Below are 18,116 nucleotides of genomic sequence, written 5' to 3' on the forward strand. Positions count from 1 at the left end.
ATAGTGCTTGGATTTAATTTTTCTTTCTACAGTAACAATATTATGCAGCTATTGTTTTAAAAAAATATCCTTGTCCACTTGAGGAAAAAGCTTGCTACAGCAATTAGCAATATTAAAACAGAGATGACTGTCATGCAAATACACACAAAATACTGAACTAACATGGATAGGTTGCTTTATGTTTAATGATATTTGACAGAAGTGTTTCATGAGATTTTTGCCAAACTGCTACCTAGCTCCCTGCTCCTTCCCACTCAAATAATGGCTCCAGAAAGGTCATGTATATTTAATATGGTACTAATTATATTAAATCCAGTAGAGGTTTTTGGCTAGACAGCTTATCTGAGCATATAAGCAGAATGCTAATCTTTTTCCTTGTAGAAACAGCTGCATAAAAGCAGACTTGCTAGTACACAGATGGTATCTAGTCTGCTTATCTGCTCAGTGTTATTAAGCTTAGAACCCAAGACTGGTTGCTGACTTTTATTAAAAGAAGCCCTTTGATCACTACTTCATAAAAGTCCCAGTTTCCAAAAGATAGCATGATAACTGAAATTAAAAGCTTGTCACACCTTCTTAATCTCTCTTCAAATATTGGAGTTTTTATGCTTTTATGTGCTTGTATTTTTTTTAAATCTCATATCCAGAGACTCCTAAATGAAATGCACCTACCTGAGCATCTGTGTTAGTGCCATGAATACCATCATCAGTACCAAACGTTCTTTTGCAGTCATCTAGCCACTGCAAAACAAATATAAACAAGATTGAACCTTCTGAAACAGAACTGATAAAATTACTTAAGATACATCAGTAGCATCTTGCACATACCCAGATTATGTAAGCAACTGATTTCTTATCACAGTTTCTTACCAGTGTTGTTCCCACTAACGATTGCTATGCTGATGGAACCTCCCGTAGTGTTCAGAGCATCCCTTCTGTTGTGAATATCATGCGGCCCTGGATGCCCCAGACAGGATAGTACCCTTTGGTGTAAATACTGATCAGAATTTGTGTATTGTTGTACAGAAATGTGTTGTAGAGGGGAGAGAAAAATCACCTTCCATGTATGAGTTAATATTTTCTCTTTACTTGCACCACAAGGTTCACACCAACATAATTTCACAGCATCTTAAATACAGCATTAATTCAAATTACAGAGTAAAGAGCAAGTCTGCTACATTTCTTTGGAGTACTTTCGTAGCAGCAGGAAATACAGCTGTTCTGTGTAACTAGAGGCAAGTGCAGATTTATTATGTAGAAAGAAAAAAAATAACTTCTGTAATGGGAGTTTAGTATCACCTCCAATTTGTACAAGCCAGGGTGGTAAAGCATTCTCACATTACACAGTGCAATCATGCAGAATCCACTCTCTTCCATGAACACAGGACTGTATTTACCTTCAGTTCCTATAGTACACAACAGATCAATTGATTTCTGTGGGCAATCTCTTTTTTTTTCTGGTTTTAAACAACTCTGCAACTTTAAAGGAGTTAATACAAAGCGCACAGAATCAAATATGATTTTGTTACACAGTACAGCCTGGTCATCTCCCCTACGCAGTGCCCAGCACATTCTTCTGTACAATGAAAACAGCAGCAATGCTGTGGTAATTTGAATATGACAAACAGTAATGCATCACGTTGAGATAATTGCAGATTATCTTCTGAAATGAAGCACAGGCTCTATACATCCAAGGAGTATAATTTAGCGTACTGTGTGCTTTATATCATGACTCTCACAGGAAATCTTAGTGACCTTTTTCTAACCTTTGTCTGATGCAAGGAAAAGAAAAATGTGATTTCCCATCTGCTCAATTTAATAAAGGTTACTTAGTGAATTAGCTAGGCCCCTGTGCTTATCAAGAGGAGGAATGGAATTCTCTAAACATTGTGCTGTCAGTTTCAATTAGTGGCATGGATACCAATGTACACTGCAAATCTCATTTTTCTTGTTGTCTGACAGCATTCATCAATAATAATGGAATACATTCACAATGGAACAAAGAGGAAAGAAGCTAGGAAGCTACTATTTATTTTCACACACTGCCATTTTAAGATGTTTTTAAATCTTAACAACAGTCTGAAAAAGGGTACACGTAGAATTTTACATGATATACATACAACCCTATATTTTCTATTACATTTCTCTGATTCAGCATCTTTGTGTCTATCACATATATGGAGTCAAAACCAGCTTTGTTTCAAGAGGACAAAATAGTAACTCCAAAAAGGCAACAAAATTAATTTGCTAAAATTTTTGCACAAAACATATGTTCAGCACTGCATAAAGTTACTCTTCAGGAATAGCAGTAGATTGTGTGACAGAATAATCTTCCTTACATGTTTGCTTTACATCAAGTTATTTCTTCCCCAGGTATCTCCTTACTGAAAGCATAAGCTAGGGAAGTCAGTCACTGTTCTTATTCACAGCATACGTCGGTTTCTCAGATTGCCCCCAGGATGGAGGTGCCAAAACTCTCCTACAGTACAGGTATCTTTCTTTGTCTTTCTTACCTTGGTTCACGAATAGGCGTTTCAAGCAACTGCAGCCCAAGCCTCTCACTAGTTTAAATTCTGATTCATTTGAATGGGAATGCCAGTATAGTGCAGAGTGTTGAGAGTAACAAACAACATCTACTAAGGTAAAGTTTAAGTAATAACTGCTTAATTAAAAGAAGTTACTGTACAGAATCTTTTAGTGGTTGATTTGAGAGGAGATGAGATTAAAATGAAAATGATGTTTATTTAAATACTTGTTAATTTATATTCACTTAGAATATATCTCAACTAGATTAGTTTAGTCACTTCCTGCAGGCTTCTATGAAAAAAGTGAGGTGGTGGAGGAAACTTGTTACATGTTTTGCCTTAATACTTCTTTCAAATTAAATGGGATACAAGTTGTAATTGCCTGCAATGACTGAAACCCAGATTTGACCTGAGGAGGTCTCTTTCAGTCATTCCCTCTATTCTGTTTAATAGGACAAATATCTGAAAAAAAGCTTTGGAAGATTCTTAATCTATGTATACTGTGTAATACAAAAAAAAAATAGATTTTTGTTTTAAAAATTTAGAATAAAAAAAGTTAGCTTCCAAGATTTTTAGCCACTCCTTCTAAATTAATATACTAAATAAATAATTAAATAACAGACTAAATTAACTAAATGGCTTTTGACAGTCATAAATGATTGGTCCAAATGATAAATTTTCTCCTTTTTGATACTGCTTCTTTATGTTTATAAATGATTAAATAAAAACATGTAAACTGTTATTTCTGAGCAATTCCTCTGATCCAGCGAAACCTTATTCTTACTGCAATCATTCATAAATATTGTGGTAGAAGACAGGCTGACCACAGAAACATGTTCTTCAGCATCCTTTTGACAGCTTCACTACAAAAAAAATGTGTTCTTTCACTGTGATATAATGACAGAAGCCATCAAAGTCATATCCAGATTCCTTTATGAGGTAAAATAAAATGCAAACAAGCTCACAATATCCAGTATGGATTTACAGCTGTATGGCACATGGCTGAACAAAATTAATTGGAAATACATTAGATGAATTCATGACCATCTAAAAGTGATACAATTTTAACTCATCACACTGAAATCCACCAAACGATACCATTTCATATTGTTATGATAAACTGCAGGCTAAATGAGAAGGAATTTAAATAAAGAGAATTTCTCAATACTGTTCAGTGTTATCCACGTTGAACATATACCCCAAAATCTGAGTTCCTCTCTATTCTGCCTCCATCTTTCTGCCTGAGCCTGGGGCAAATCAGTTAGCCCATCTGTGCCTCAGTTTTGCTAAAATGAGAAAAACACATTATTTTCTCATAGCAGTGATGACAGCATTATGCATTAGAGACTGTCAGACATTACGTATTTCATATAGTAAGATAATCTCAGTCATTAGATGAGCACTTTGTCTCTGATTAAGCCTAAATGGCAAAATGTAGCTCATTAATATTAGACCTCATGAGTCAGATTACAAATAAACTGTTATCACTCCAAAGCATTGCACAAAGTACACTTCTGCATAGACACTAGTTCGGATCCTAAAAACAGCATGCAGTGCTGTGTAGGATACTTTAGTCTTGGTTTTAAGAAAACTGCAGTTCTTCTACAGTCTTTTCCACAAAATAGTGCAAGTGTGTCTATTCTATTCCACAGATTAGCAGTCAGCTAACTTTTAATGGTAGTGAATAGCACGCCAGATTTTCCTTGATGAGGGGAAATATTTTAGTTGCTAGTTCAAACAGAATAGATGACCTTTCTAAGAGACAGGTAAACTGACCAGCTGGATCCCGCCTCTGCAAGGCAGAGGCCATCAGTTCCTACTGAACTCCGTGGGATCAGGAAACAGAGAGCCACTCTTCTTTGGAATAGAGCTCTGCTAAAATGTCACAGCTTCAATTCTGGCTTTGTTTCACTCCCCTTGGACTTGCCTGTATGGCCACTGTCATTGCCTCATAGGCTGCTGGGACCACTAATAAGATCTTTCTAATGCATATTTAATTTTATTGCATTCTTTAAATGCTGCAGATGTGGTATTTGTCACCCATCTGATGCCAATGCAAGTCTATCAGGAGAGTGTGCAAACATAGAGCTAATACAATTTATACCTACACGCAGAAATTAGAAAAGCCAAAGCAAATATTTTCAATTAACTTTTGATGATTTTGCCAGTGTTTGTAGGCCAACAACAGACAGCCTGCTTGGCACTCTTACTAAATTTCTAATGGGCTTCTTTAAAACTCATACAACATTTTCCAAACATATTACAAAAGGTGTCTCTGAAAAGAGTAGCAGTAATACCTCATCCCTATCTTTCCTAGAGACCAAATTTTCTCTACTGATAAAGCCCCATAAATTCTTTCTCTTCCTGTACCTGCAAAGCTGATTGTAGATTCATATTTTCTTTTGGTTCTTGAAACAGAAATCTCATCTGTTTCAGTTTTCTGAAGTTAGTATCTTCCTTCTTAAACTTCACACAAAGGTTCACAAAAACAAACATACATACCCTTGCTACAGAAAGTGTCAATTTTTAAACTTTGTACTTTTTTGAAAAAGAGATACACTACTAACATGTACTTGGAAAAATAAGCTATATTATTCTAAATATATAAATGTAACTCTAAATGGGATGCAGTTCTAGAATAAGAAAAGTAAATTCAGGCATCTGCGTATGAGGTAGCTGTTCCAGCTCCCATTACAGTCAGCAGAGATCTAGTCGATACAAAGGAAGGTAAAGAGCTTTTCAGCTGACCAACAAGCAAGTGTCTATAGGATACAATGAATAGCTTTCTTAGTTTCTTTTACTATATCGACTTGATCTTTGACTTTTATGGGTGCTAAGGCACTTAATTCACACATAGATATGTATCTGCACATATCTGAAGCTGAATGACACACTTCCAGTGTAATTGTGGCAGCACAAAAAAGCCAGTACTTTCATAAAGAAAAAGCAAGCTTACTCTGATTTATTGATATTCATGTGAAAAAATAATCATCTTCTCAGTTCTAGTATGTTTACATAATGTATTTCAAAGACAATTCCAGAAATATGTGTAACAAAAATGAATTACATGTAACAGCAAAACTCAGGTTCAGATTATACACATAGAATAGTAATAAGAAAAGGAAAACAAGACTTTATTTCACTTTTTTTTATATAGTTTACTTGCAGATACCTGTGTTGAGAGATAAAGACCTTTAACATTTTCTTGATGAATAGATCCTAATATTTCTGTCTGAAAATACAAATCAGACTCACCTGTTCTGCTGCTTCTCTTTTGACATTATAGGTATCTAAGTGTTCTTGGAGCTCTAGAACACTGAACTTCAATGTTTCTAGCAGGCCACATGACATTAGCTGAAAGATAAAAAAAACAATCACCTCTACCATCAGATATAATTATATTTTACTATAATCCTTATAGTCTGAAACTAAATAAATTATTAGATGAAATTGGGGAAAAAATCACATGGAAACTACCTGTGTATATACTATTTATGATACCTCTAAGTTTACACTAATACTTGCAGCTCTATCAGCTCAAGAACAGATTTGATTTTAAAGAAAGAAAGGCAGTACCTAGTGAATATCTGAATGAGAGTTTTCAAAGGGATTTTTAGATCTTAGAGGAAAAAAAAATATTATGTGATGGACACACAGCTAGTGTAAATAGAACAGCCTGCAGCAGGAAGAAAGATGTTGCTGGACTGCTCCTGCAGCAACCTAAGGAGCATCCAGCCAGGGTTACTTCCTCTTCTCAATCTGCAAACTATACCACTAACAGAGGCTTCAGTCTGTAAGAACCAGAACTGTCAAGCAGGAACTTTTGGATATTTAAAGAATATCCTAACATTAATGGACTTTCTCAGATATAGTTTCAAAATGCCTCTTTCACTTGGGGACCCACTACTTCAGCTTTGCTCCAGACATTTTCTCCCTGTCACATAATTCCACTTCACTTAGCTGCTTCTTCTTAATCCTTATATCTTCATTTCCTGTCATCATTATGGCTCTAACATGATGTTTCCTGCCCTTACAGGGTCACCCTATGCACAGATTAAGAACTCTTTTCTTTATCTCTAATCCCTGTTACCTGGTACCTCTTGCTCAGCTTCTGAGTACAACACAAAGATAAATCGTGACATTGGAAATCACAATATTGCACTTACTCAGGCAGGGGTGAGAATGATGCTGATCTGGTTTTGCAAGCGCATCATGATAACTACTCTACCACCATCATAAGGCAGAAGTGACAGAATCACGACACTGCCACTCCCAACCTCTACGTCCATGTGAACTGAGAGGCAAATTATAGGACATGATTCCATTCCACACTCAAAATGTGCAATAACAAAAAAGTGCACAGTCAATGGGTATCTTATGTCAGCAGGCCAGGACCCACTACCAAAGCAACTGCAAACCACTCGTGTGACATGAGGGGACATCATTCTGCTGAAAACTACTATCTCAGTAAATCTAATGCCCAACACCAGAAAAAAGTATTTTCTTCTCATAGTAGTTGTGTTTCACCCTTCTCATCCTCCTTACCCACCAAACCTACACACTTTTTACTTAAACTTGTAGCAAAAACAACTCTGCTACCTCAGACTGTTTTTGCATCACCCTTGGAGGCTTTTAAGACACAGCTAGACAAAGCCATAACTGATCTGAACTATTTTGGTTGACTGTCCTGTTTTGAGCAGAAGGTTGGACTGGAGACGTCTGGAGATCCCTCACTTCTGTAATTCTATCCTCCAGACCTGTCTGGCATTGGGCACTAGCAAACACAAATGATATGACATCACCAAAATCATTCAGTTTTGTTGAATAGGGCTGCTGAGTAGTAGTATAAACACATAATAGAAGAAAAATTCCAAAGCTTCATAGTTTTTCATTTAGATTAGTCCACTTGCCCAAACTGGACAGACATGTTAAAATTCCCATTTTCATCCTAAGGCAGATAGTGAAAGTCTTGCATGCCTGAGTAAACATCACATGCACCAACGTTATTCGCGGTAAGCCATTCTTAGTTAATAAGAACTAATCTGATAATCAAGTAGGTCCATTTCAATTAAATTATTTGTAGAGGACAGATTTGTCTACAACAATATTTGCCAATATAACTGCAGTTATGTGTGCAGAGTATGTGTATATATACACAAACATACATATAAAGAACATACATAGAACACTGTATGTTCCTGTGTGTGTGTGTATACCTACACACAGTCACACACGCACAAATATATAGTGTTCTGTGCACATATTGTTCTAGCTACATTGGTATAACTCTTCTTGCAGCTTCTTATTCCCAAGGAAATTTCTTTTTCCAATTAGTTTACACTGCTTTTAAAGTGGCATAAGTTAAACAAAAAGATTATAAGTAGGTCCCTTGAAATGTATTGTCCATATGAAGTTTTTTTATTTCCTATATTCCAAAGTGAGCACATGAAGAGCAGAATTGCCCCTTAGTAACATGGAAAAAGGCAAGACAGAAGAATAGTCTCACACAGACCAAAGATCCATCTCTGACAATGTCTAATAGCATTTGCCTAAGGAAAGGCAAAACAGGGCAAGCGTATAGTGATGCATTTACTCCAGAACACATTCTTAGCCTCTGTAAACAAGCACATTCAAAAAAAAAAAAAAAAAAAAAAATTCTGTTCAGGGCTATTTCTTTCATGCATTTGTTCAGCTACTGAGCCCACTGTGTACAAAGAGGATGGAGTTTCACAGCTTAAGCATGTATCACATGAAGGATCACCTAGCATTGGTTTTGTATGTTTTGTTAGCCACTAGCTTAACTTGATCCCTTGCAGCATCAAATAAGACAGTAAATCAATAATTCCTATCTCTTTTCTCTAGGAATCTAGAGATTCCTATCTCTTTATTCAAAACATTTAAGGACATCTATCAGATTTCTCTCCCAAATAGCTGACAAAAACCTAGCCTATACATAATTTCTTACGTGGAAGCCATTCAAAATATCTCATAGTATTTGTGATCCTTCTTCGAACTTTTTCCAGTTCAACTGTATTTTCTTTGAGAGAGGTGGACCAAAATTGCCCACAAAATTCAGAATGTACGTGTATCAAGGATTTGTACATTAGCTTAATGGTAATTTTTACTTTGTTGTATCTTTCCTTAATTACTCTAACATTGCCTTTTTTGACTGGCACTAGTAAGCACTGAGTTGACATTCTCACATCAACATTTATTTTAACCTAAGATTTCAACCTGCAAAATAATGAACAATTCAAAACGTTCACTGTATATTTGGAGTTAGAATGCTTTTCTCATGCATCATGGAATGTGTACCCAGACAACACAATTAAAAAAAGGCAAAGTTACTATTAGATAAGTAGTCTTCCTCTCTTTAAGCTCTTTGTCCAAATAAATAAATAAATATATGCACATATATACATATATACGTGTGTAGAGATATATATATACACCCACATATGTATATGTACACACACACACATATATGTTTATTGTAAAACCTGCAGATTATTTTTGGAGAAGATACACTTCATACTTGTGTTCTCTAATGTTTATAACTAAGAGTGGTAACCTACTCTTTAAATTTCTTTCTGGTTTTGCTTTTAAAAAGCTTTTTTTTTTAATCCAGAAATTATTTAGATAACGTTTCAGTTAGTGACAAGTTAGACAGCAACTTTTTAAAAGGCAAAAATAAAATTAACATATTTTATTCAAACCTTTGAAAATCTTCCTCAGCATTGTTTTCCAAATGTTAAAAGATTATGTTGTATTTTACGTAAAAATGTTTAACTAAACAGATGTTGCAATATTAAATTAATGAGATTTTTACCGTTTCTGCATCCACAAAGACTGTCGGACATTCTGAACATAACATCATAACTTTCAGTGAACTTTTAAATTTTGTTCCAATTCGCTGTAGACTCTCACCAAGAAAGCTGACGGAATCATTTGTTATAGCCACAAACTTTCTTTGAATGGTCTAGAATGCAAAAATCAGAATCATTTATTTTACATTACAACCTCTCCTTTCAGATTAAGGATTTCTGGGCAACTTACCATCATGACAGCATATTCTTCTATCATTAAATTACAGAAACACAAATTAATACATATTTTATTACATACATTTATAAAAAGCTAGTTCAGAAAGCAGAACAAAAAAAAAACCCCACCTACGTATGAAGGCAGTTATTCCTTTCACATCTCTGCCTTTAGCATCACAATATTTTGATTAATTTATGTCATATAGACAGTAGTTCCATTCATTTTAAAATGTTTGTATTCCAGAGAATTATACATTCAGAATTTTACAAGTCAAGATACAACTTGCCTCCACAACTACCAACTGCAGGATTTTTCACTTTCTTCAAATATCAATCCTATATACCTCATGTATGATTATGTAGACTGTATGCTTAATCTCATGCTACACTTTACATTGCTATATAATCCTAGAATGTTATCTATAGAATAAAACTATATAAAAATGATATGTCTCTGGTCAAACAAGGCCTCCCCAGAGGCTTTACCTTACTTATTAGCTCCCTCTTTAATGAACACAAGTGAATATGAACAGCTATCTCTGCAATATTCCCTTTTCACCATCTTCAGAAACTGAATGAATGTGCAAAAAGCAATTGAAATTAAGCTTTGGCATAATGCAGAGAAACAAAACCCAGATGGCTGTATAAAGCAAAAAGACAAAGATTTGCAGCAACAGGAATTCACAGAACTGTGGCAAAATATTTGATTTAACTAAAGAAATAGATATAGATGCACAAGCAAGCTATTCTGTGGGTAATCTAGGGTACTAATTCTTCACACATCAAGTACTTCATGGTACTAGCCCTAAATCTTCCCATACATAAAATGTGTGATAGTCTGGTAGAACCTGAAGTGAGTATTTCACCGAGGTGAAAATTATATTATGGTATACAAAACACTAGGCAAAATTACTATTGGATGATTAAGAAAGGACTGGAGTCAGAAGGTCTTGGTTTGTAGTACTGAATCTGCTGTTGGCTCACTGTTTGTCTCTTTCCAAAGCAGGCTGCCTGTATATAAAACGGAACAATTGTACTTCTCCTATCCCATAAGAAGTTATAATGAATAATGTACATCTGAGTGGTACCACTTTGAACATGGAAAAGGCTAAACATACACACACACAAAAAAAATCCCCTAAACATAAGTGGGAGGGAGTCAGAAAACACAAGCCATAGGTATTTGATGTTGGATACCAGATCTCTGAGGTAAATATAAATCAAGAGAGCCATTTGTAACTTCTGGCTTTAATGGATCTCCTGGGGTTTCAATTCTTTCTCTCAAAAAAATCTCCCTTTTTCACAAAGATATGCTAGAGAAATTCATTAACATTTGTCATGCTGTGATCCAGTAATAATGAATCCCACAAAAAAGCCCAGGAGGAAATCATTAATTCTGTAATCAGCACAGAGTTTGAGTGAGATTCAGAAAATAAAAGAAGGGGCACCACTTGAACTAAGAGGTTATAAGAAATAGTGAAAAGCTAATTTATTTTCTGAGCACAATCTCTTCTAGACAATGAATACAGTAAATATTCTATGGAAAAATTATGAATGATGATGATAAGGTTCTTCGAATGATTTTTTTTTTAAGTCTTCTTCTCATTTACTTTCAAAGGATTCTTGTTACCATAATCTTACAGATTTTGCAATTATGGAGAGGAAGAATAGTTTTGAAAGCAGGAGTAAAGTATTTCAGACAGCTAGGCATTGGCAACTCACTGACCTGAAACAATCTTGAGAAAACATGAAAAGTATAAACAGCACAAGATCCATCTGTATCTGACAGCATTTGATTGACATGGCAACGCCAAGCTTCCTCTTCATCATCATATGGCACTGGCTGGAAAGCTGCCAATATGGCAGAAAGAAATGGTGATGGAGGTGGAGAAGTCTGTACTTCTGGGAAACCATCCTGTTCTTCCTCATCTTGGCTATAAATAAGAAGCAACAGAAATTAACTTATCCACAGATTTTAAGTAAAAAATTGTTTTAGTAACAAAAAAACCCTAGATAGAACTGTGTTTTGTAAAATAGATAAATAATCAACTAAAGTGACTATGAATCAAGGAAAGAGTAAAAAAAAAAAAAATCCAAGACTTGCTACTACGATATAGAAGTTACTCATATCCTCAAATATCCTCAAAGTTTTTAAAAACATGGTATTTCTATGCATTTATTGCCCCAAATAACTGAACTAAATTCAGTTCCTTGAATTCTTAATAATCTAAATGCACATTCCACTAATACCAATGTGAGTAACAAATTCCAGCTTTCCGTAAGAGAAAGGAAAACGCTCTTTTGCACCGCAACAATATTCTAAAACTGTCTTAATTAATATCCATAAGTGAATGGAGATAGATTGCAGCACTTTCACTTTTATGGGAAATCAATTTAACAGGCCTTTATTCAAAGAGCATTCTGCAGTCATTCATCAATACTACTACTTACAACCATTAACTTAATTGTTAAAATTTTCTACATTACAAGCAATGATACATTTTTACAATTCTTCTTCTAATTGTGCAGCAAAAATATGTGGGAAGAGGTTCTAAATATAGATGTTAAAACATTCTTAAACTTTTCTCCCTAACAACCACTTCTCATTCACAGAAACACTAGGTATGTCTCGAACAAGACATGTCTCAGACAGAGAGTCATTCATAACACTATCGTGGGGATGCTCTTTTGGGGTACATTTATTTAGTAACACACTGCTTCTAAAATCTAGGACGCAAATCTTTTTGCATAATATCCGTAAACAAAGCTTCAGAAACATTTTTGGATACTTCGTATTTAGTGCACTAACCCTATAATCAGTCACCTATGTCACTCTCAAGGCTACAGGTATGGAGGTTTTTTGTTTCTTTGCTTAGTTTAAATAGAAGTGTAAGGGACTTTAAGTTGCATGACAGGAAATAATCACTATTAATTGGTACCAGTCTTTAATTCTTGCAAGGCACATTACAGTACCTTTTATATGGGATTACAAGATTCAACTTTCTCATTCCTGTCCCAGTAGAACCTTTTCATTTTCAAATTCTCCATTCATACCTGCTTGTTCATCTACAGCTCCTCTTGTGCCTTTTTCTGTAAAGGATTCCTTAAATGATCTCTCTGATGGAATATACACTAACCCCAAATCTAAACTAATCCAAATTTCTGAACAAGTTTTAACCACAAACAAGCCTACGAACCATTATATTATTTGGATGATTTTTATTTTTTTTTTCATCATTCTCCCTCCTTCTTAGACTGTTACCTTCATGGAACTTGGGGTTCTGAAAAATGAAAACAGATCTTGGACAAATTCGAAGACATAAACAGATTCTGCCCTGAATCCTACAGCAATTTTGATCAGAGAAAACATCACCATTTTCTCTTGTCCTGGGCTATTTGTGTGCCAAAAATAGTTTCTGCCATAATTCAGAGCAGTTCAAAGGCTTTTCCATGTTGTATTGCTTGTGGCTGGTGGCTGCAAAGGAAGTGCTCCAGAATTCCCTCTAACTTCTTTTCACACTTCTATTCTATTGAACACCAAAAGAAAGCCTATTTTGTTTGATTCATGCATAGATAATTTCTGTTAGTTAGAACTGGTAGTAATCTTACCTCGACAAACCAGAGAAGTCAGCTTCTTCTTCTTCACATCTCTCATCTAACTCTTTCAAAGCAAGAGTGACATCCTCTTCACAGATAGATTCACAATAGCTCTCAGGAGCTGCTGGCTCTGCCATTTCTGGAGTCTCTTCCAACTCGAGAGATTCGTGACAGATCAGAGAGTCTTGTTGTTCTTGTAGTACATATGACCCTGTGTCTTCACTAGCAGTGCTAACCTGTTCATCCCTCACTGCTGGACTGCCTTCCTGTAAATCAAGCATACTTTCTTACTTTTATTGCAGGAACTTATGTATTCTTATCATTTTTTTTTATTAAGGTAGAGTAACAGTTCTATAAAAAATTGTTTGCAAATATCCAATTATACTTTAATCATTCAGCATTTTTAGATCAAAATAAACACAATCTAGACCTTCACATTTTACTTTTCCATGAATGGACCAAAATAACTTCCTCATGCTTGCCTCTGAGGTCTGGAACAACTACAGAACATTTCATCATCTTTTTAATCTCTATTTTGAAAAGTTTCTCAAGCATACGTGAGTAACAGTATAACAGAGGAAAAGATATGTTTTTGAGAGAATCCCATATTCCAACAGGCACAAAAACTTGGAACACACCACAGTTACAGATTGCTTTTATATGCACTTGCATTTATTGTCATTTTGTGCATTGCTCTGATTTTGCCATCTATCTGTACAGCCAAACCCTTTCCCAGACAATGCTCCACAGTCTGATAAGAGTTCCACACAGCTAGGAGGAGCCAGTCACTTGATTATAGGTCTAAAATTCTCCAAAAAATACAAATCATATAAGGGCTCGAGGACAAACTCAAGATACCACATGGGAATTTTTTTCCTTGTGAAATCTAGCACTTTAGAAAAGTAAGACTTAAAATTTAAAAAGTCATCTAAAAATGATGAACTTGTCATTGAGACTTTAAAGACATAATTGGCTTAGAAGTCCACTGTGAAGCACTATAAATAAAGAGCGTTTGCAAAAAATACTTCCAGACCCATACACGCTATATATATAGTAAGCACTTTGCTACCATCTTGCGTTTTTTAGATGGTGGTTATTCAGTCAATAGACTAGTTTAGAGGACTACATGAACTGCCTAGATATACACTTTGAAGTAAATATGTAGTGTTACTTTTATATTGTATAGTATATCAATATCAATTCACTCTATTTCCATTCTGTGGTCCATAGAATAAGCATTAATAATGTAACTAAACTGCAATAGTCTTCAGCTACAGCCCTGTATCTTGAATGATACAGGGTGGACTGCTGCACCACCAAGGCCACACATCCATCTCCATGACTTTACTTAAAAAAATATCGACTTTTAATTGTAGTGGCAAAATCTTTTCATTCTACAGATAAAGGAAAATCTCATTAATTTATCAGTTGTTGCTTTTGATATAATGCTTTTTACCGGATGCTGCTGAATCATTAAGTTAATTTACAGTCCAGTTTAAATTCCAAATTCTATTCAAGTTTTTAAATAAAATATTAGAGCCTTTTTGGGCGAATGTTTTCACTTGGCTTATGAGAAGTATAGTGATCTCATAAAGGAAGCTACAAAAGAACAATGAATCTAAGTATAAAGGCAGTCTCGGGAATAAATAAGAAAATGCAAAAATGAGTTATAGCTGAGACTCTACCAGGAGCAGAGAACAAAGAAGGGATAAAAAGTCCACCTAGACCAAGTCACTTCAAATTCAAGAAAAACGCCAACATAGTGAGTTTTTATCCGTAACTGTTAAATATTATTGGAACTGTAACAGATTAGATAGTTTCATTTGAGTTTTGTTATTATAAGTTATTCAAGGATTTAAAAAATATTAACCAAGAAATTTAAGTACTCACAAATTTCCAGGCAGCCATTAGCTTGAAATCTGTCTCACTCCACACAGGTCTTTCCAAAAAAATATACCACTAGCTTCTTTGGTCCTTTTTAAAGGATTATTTGACTGAACCAACTGCTAACACAGCTGGCCTGAGGTTTTATTCCCACATAGCACCAATTATATTAACCCAAAGAAAGCAAAAAAGGAAATGAAGTATTTGAAAGAAAACATTGCTCAAGAAGGATTTTAACTATATCAAGGAAAATTAGCCTATTTCATTCTGCACCAAAAAATGCTCATTATCAGCCCTTCAAGAATATTTTTAACCTGTAGTGAGTTCCCTCAGTCCATCACAAGTAGTATTCATTCTGAGGAAACATTTTGTAAGAACATTTCAACAGGTTAGAAATATTAAAAGCAAATCAAATAATCAGTGTAACAGATGAAAATTCAGACGAAAAGAAAGCAAAAGCTGCTACAAAACACTAGAAGGAGCCCAAATCAGCCATGCACCAGCCCACATTTCTCCCCACCTCAGGCAGCTGGTTGCTAGAGTTATCTAGAGGAGAAGCCTCCAAACTTGGGGTCTCAGTTCTGATTTGAAGCACCTCTTCTGTTCCCACACTGCTAGTGGAATCTTGAGACTGAAGTGATAAACCAGCATGATCTGATATTGTATCATCTATGGCAGAATCGCTGTTTAACTAAGATGGAAAAGAGAGAAATGCAATATTCATAATAGTTCATTGAGTGTATAAATTATAGGGAAAAACACATTAATTCTAAAAAGGTTGTCTCAGTACAGTTAGCTATTTGAATTTATTTACATATCAAGTTTAACAACTTTATACTAAAAACACTGCAAGCAACATAATCAATTTCTATAACATTTAACCTCTCTTCAAAGTTTGAGATTATCCCTAATATATAGAAAATTATTTCCCCTATTGTTTTCAGAAGTCTTGGCTCTGCCAAAATGCTTGACTGAAAACACTGAACTCTTTCTTATGCTCTTTCTTATGAACAGCATACGGGCAATGCTAATTCAAACTTTGCCTCAAGTCTTAAAAGGGGCATACCATCTCTCTATTGCTTCCCATTTCCTCTCCTTCATCACTTTTCCTGTAATTCTGTTTTTTGCAATGTAAGGAGACTTCTGAATATGCAACTTTATTGACTTTCCTCATTTATATGTATAAGTGCTTCAAAACGTGTAATTAACTTAGCAATTTCAATGGTAAAAAATGACTGAGACCAATGGGATCACTTACTGCTCATGTCTTTACTATTTTAGGTTTTTAAAGCTAAGAATCCACAAGACACACACTTTATATGTGCACATGCTATTTGACATTTATATTTAAGCAAAAATAGCAAATATTCCAATTTTAATACAACATTCTAAAACGATGAACATTGTACTAGAAGTATAAATCTATTAGGTACTCCTAGTAGAGTAACTCTTTCCTTTCACTGATATGACTGTGAAAAAGATGTAACCATACTAGTTTAGTTCTATTCAAGGCCTCTGTTTCTCTGGATGAAAGAAGCAAGCAGCCACACTTAGCCATTAAAAATGACAGTGAAAGTTTAAGTTCTCAGAACCTTTCACAGAAAAATGACTTACCATCTGTGAACGAGAGAGTATTTGACTTGCAGTCAGCGCTGCTTCTTCTTCTGAAGACTCATCAGTATCTTCCTGGTTAGTCAAGTTCAAGCTGGGTGTGCTACCAGAGTATTGACATTCTTGAAGGGATGGTGTGTCTCCTTTGTCAATACTGTCAAGAGAACGCCTACGAACCCCCCAGTTGAAGTTGTCCATGCTTTCACCCTGTAATAAAAAAAGTTTACACACATACATATATATGAATTTAAACGTAATAAAATTAATACACAAATGCAACACAGAAGACAAACGCTGAATGTATTATGAACAGAGTTTCAATCAGCCCTTTAATTTTATTATAATTTTAAACACCTTGTTAAATGATGTTTTTAGAGAAATTAAAATATATGGCAAATGAAGTATAATTCTTTTGATTATCTTCTTGGGAAGTAGCTGAATATATAGTCTATATAATCTTATAGTATAATTTTATATATTTGACTAGAAAGTACAAACACACCACAGACAACAACAGATGAACAAGCCATTGCACCAGGCTGCAACTTACCTGCAGCTCCTGGTTAGCAAAAAGGAAAACACACATAATTAGAAAGAACGAGGACAAACACTTAAAGATACTCTAGAACCAGGGAAAAACGTTTTATTACATAGGATTTGCCAGCAGTAAAAGACTGATTCAAGCTCTGAAAAAACGCTTTGGTCAAAAAAGCTAATATTTAATATACTTTCCCTTTCTCATGGGAGATCAATTATTTAAAATAAATAAATCTGATGACAAAACACCAAAATCAGCATGCTTATGGTACATTTTCTTTAGTGTGACACATAAAGTAACTGTTTCAACAAACATCAGTGAAATTCTTCAATTAACATACATGAATCTAAAGCGACCACATCCAACTGACAAAGCATCATCAACATTAATTTTATTCAGGTTGCAGAAAAACTAATGTCTTCATTTACTATTCTACCAGGTATTCTGTGTCAGTTTTATGAAAAATCACCCTACATATCAACAACTAGATCCTCTCTGTTTTCATACTTCAGTGCTGGAATACTTAGTATGATGGATATTTGGAACTCGAGTAAAATCTGTGTCTTAAGTCACCATTTGTAAATTCATGAGTACAACATGAAGCATTTGAAGTGCTTTGCCAACCTTCATCAATATATCCAGGAAGACTGAAAACCTAATTGGTTCCCTTTGCCAGTGTACAGCCAGTTACTGCAATACTGCATCAAGTCCCAAACTTGCAAGTATTAGGTTCCAAAACTGCTCTAACTGCTCTATTTCTGTGGGGCAAAAGCACATACAATACTTAAGTTTAATCTGAATATTACTCAGATTTTAATTAAAAAGCCACAGATCATACTGCTAACATTTAATAGTTAATAACAAGAAACATTCTATATTTTTGATGAAAAACTATTTACAGCAAGTGCACAATTTAAA

General features: G+C 34.8%; 1 protein-coding gene across 15 annotated transcripts in view; it reads right to left on the reverse strand.

Moving 5' to 3' along the window:
- FRYL (FRY like transcription coactivator) overlaps nucleotides 1-18,116 on the reverse strand; it is a 182,935-nt gene that overhangs the window by 7,534 nt on the left and 157,285 nt on the right. For all 15 annotated transcript variants that reach the window (XM_062575536.1, XM_062575538.1, XM_062575537.1 and 12 more), the window contains 7 exons: nucleotides 16,664-16,867; nucleotides 15,570-15,740; nucleotides 13,178-13,431; nucleotides 11,295-11,502; nucleotides 9,355-9,504; nucleotides 5,781-5,879; nucleotides 673-741 (listed from right to left, as the gene is read on the reverse strand). In XM_062575536.1, the coding sequence (XP_062431520.1) occupies nucleotides 673-741; nucleotides 5,781-5,879; nucleotides 9,355-9,504; nucleotides 11,295-11,502; nucleotides 13,178-13,431; nucleotides 15,570-15,740; nucleotides 16,664-16,867 (1,155 nt within the window). The remainder of the gene's footprint in view (nucleotides 1-672; nucleotides 742-5,780; nucleotides 5,880-9,354; nucleotides 9,505-11,294; nucleotides 11,503-13,177; nucleotides 13,432-15,569; nucleotides 15,741-16,663; nucleotides 16,868-18,116) is intronic.

Source organism: Rhea pennata, chromosome 4 (genome assembly GCF_028389875.1).
Source record: "Rhea pennata isolate bPtePen1 chromosome 4, bPtePen1.pri, whole genome shotgun sequence".
Taxonomy (NCBI): Eukaryota; Metazoa; Chordata; class Aves; order Rheiformes; family Rheidae; genus Rhea; species Rhea pennata.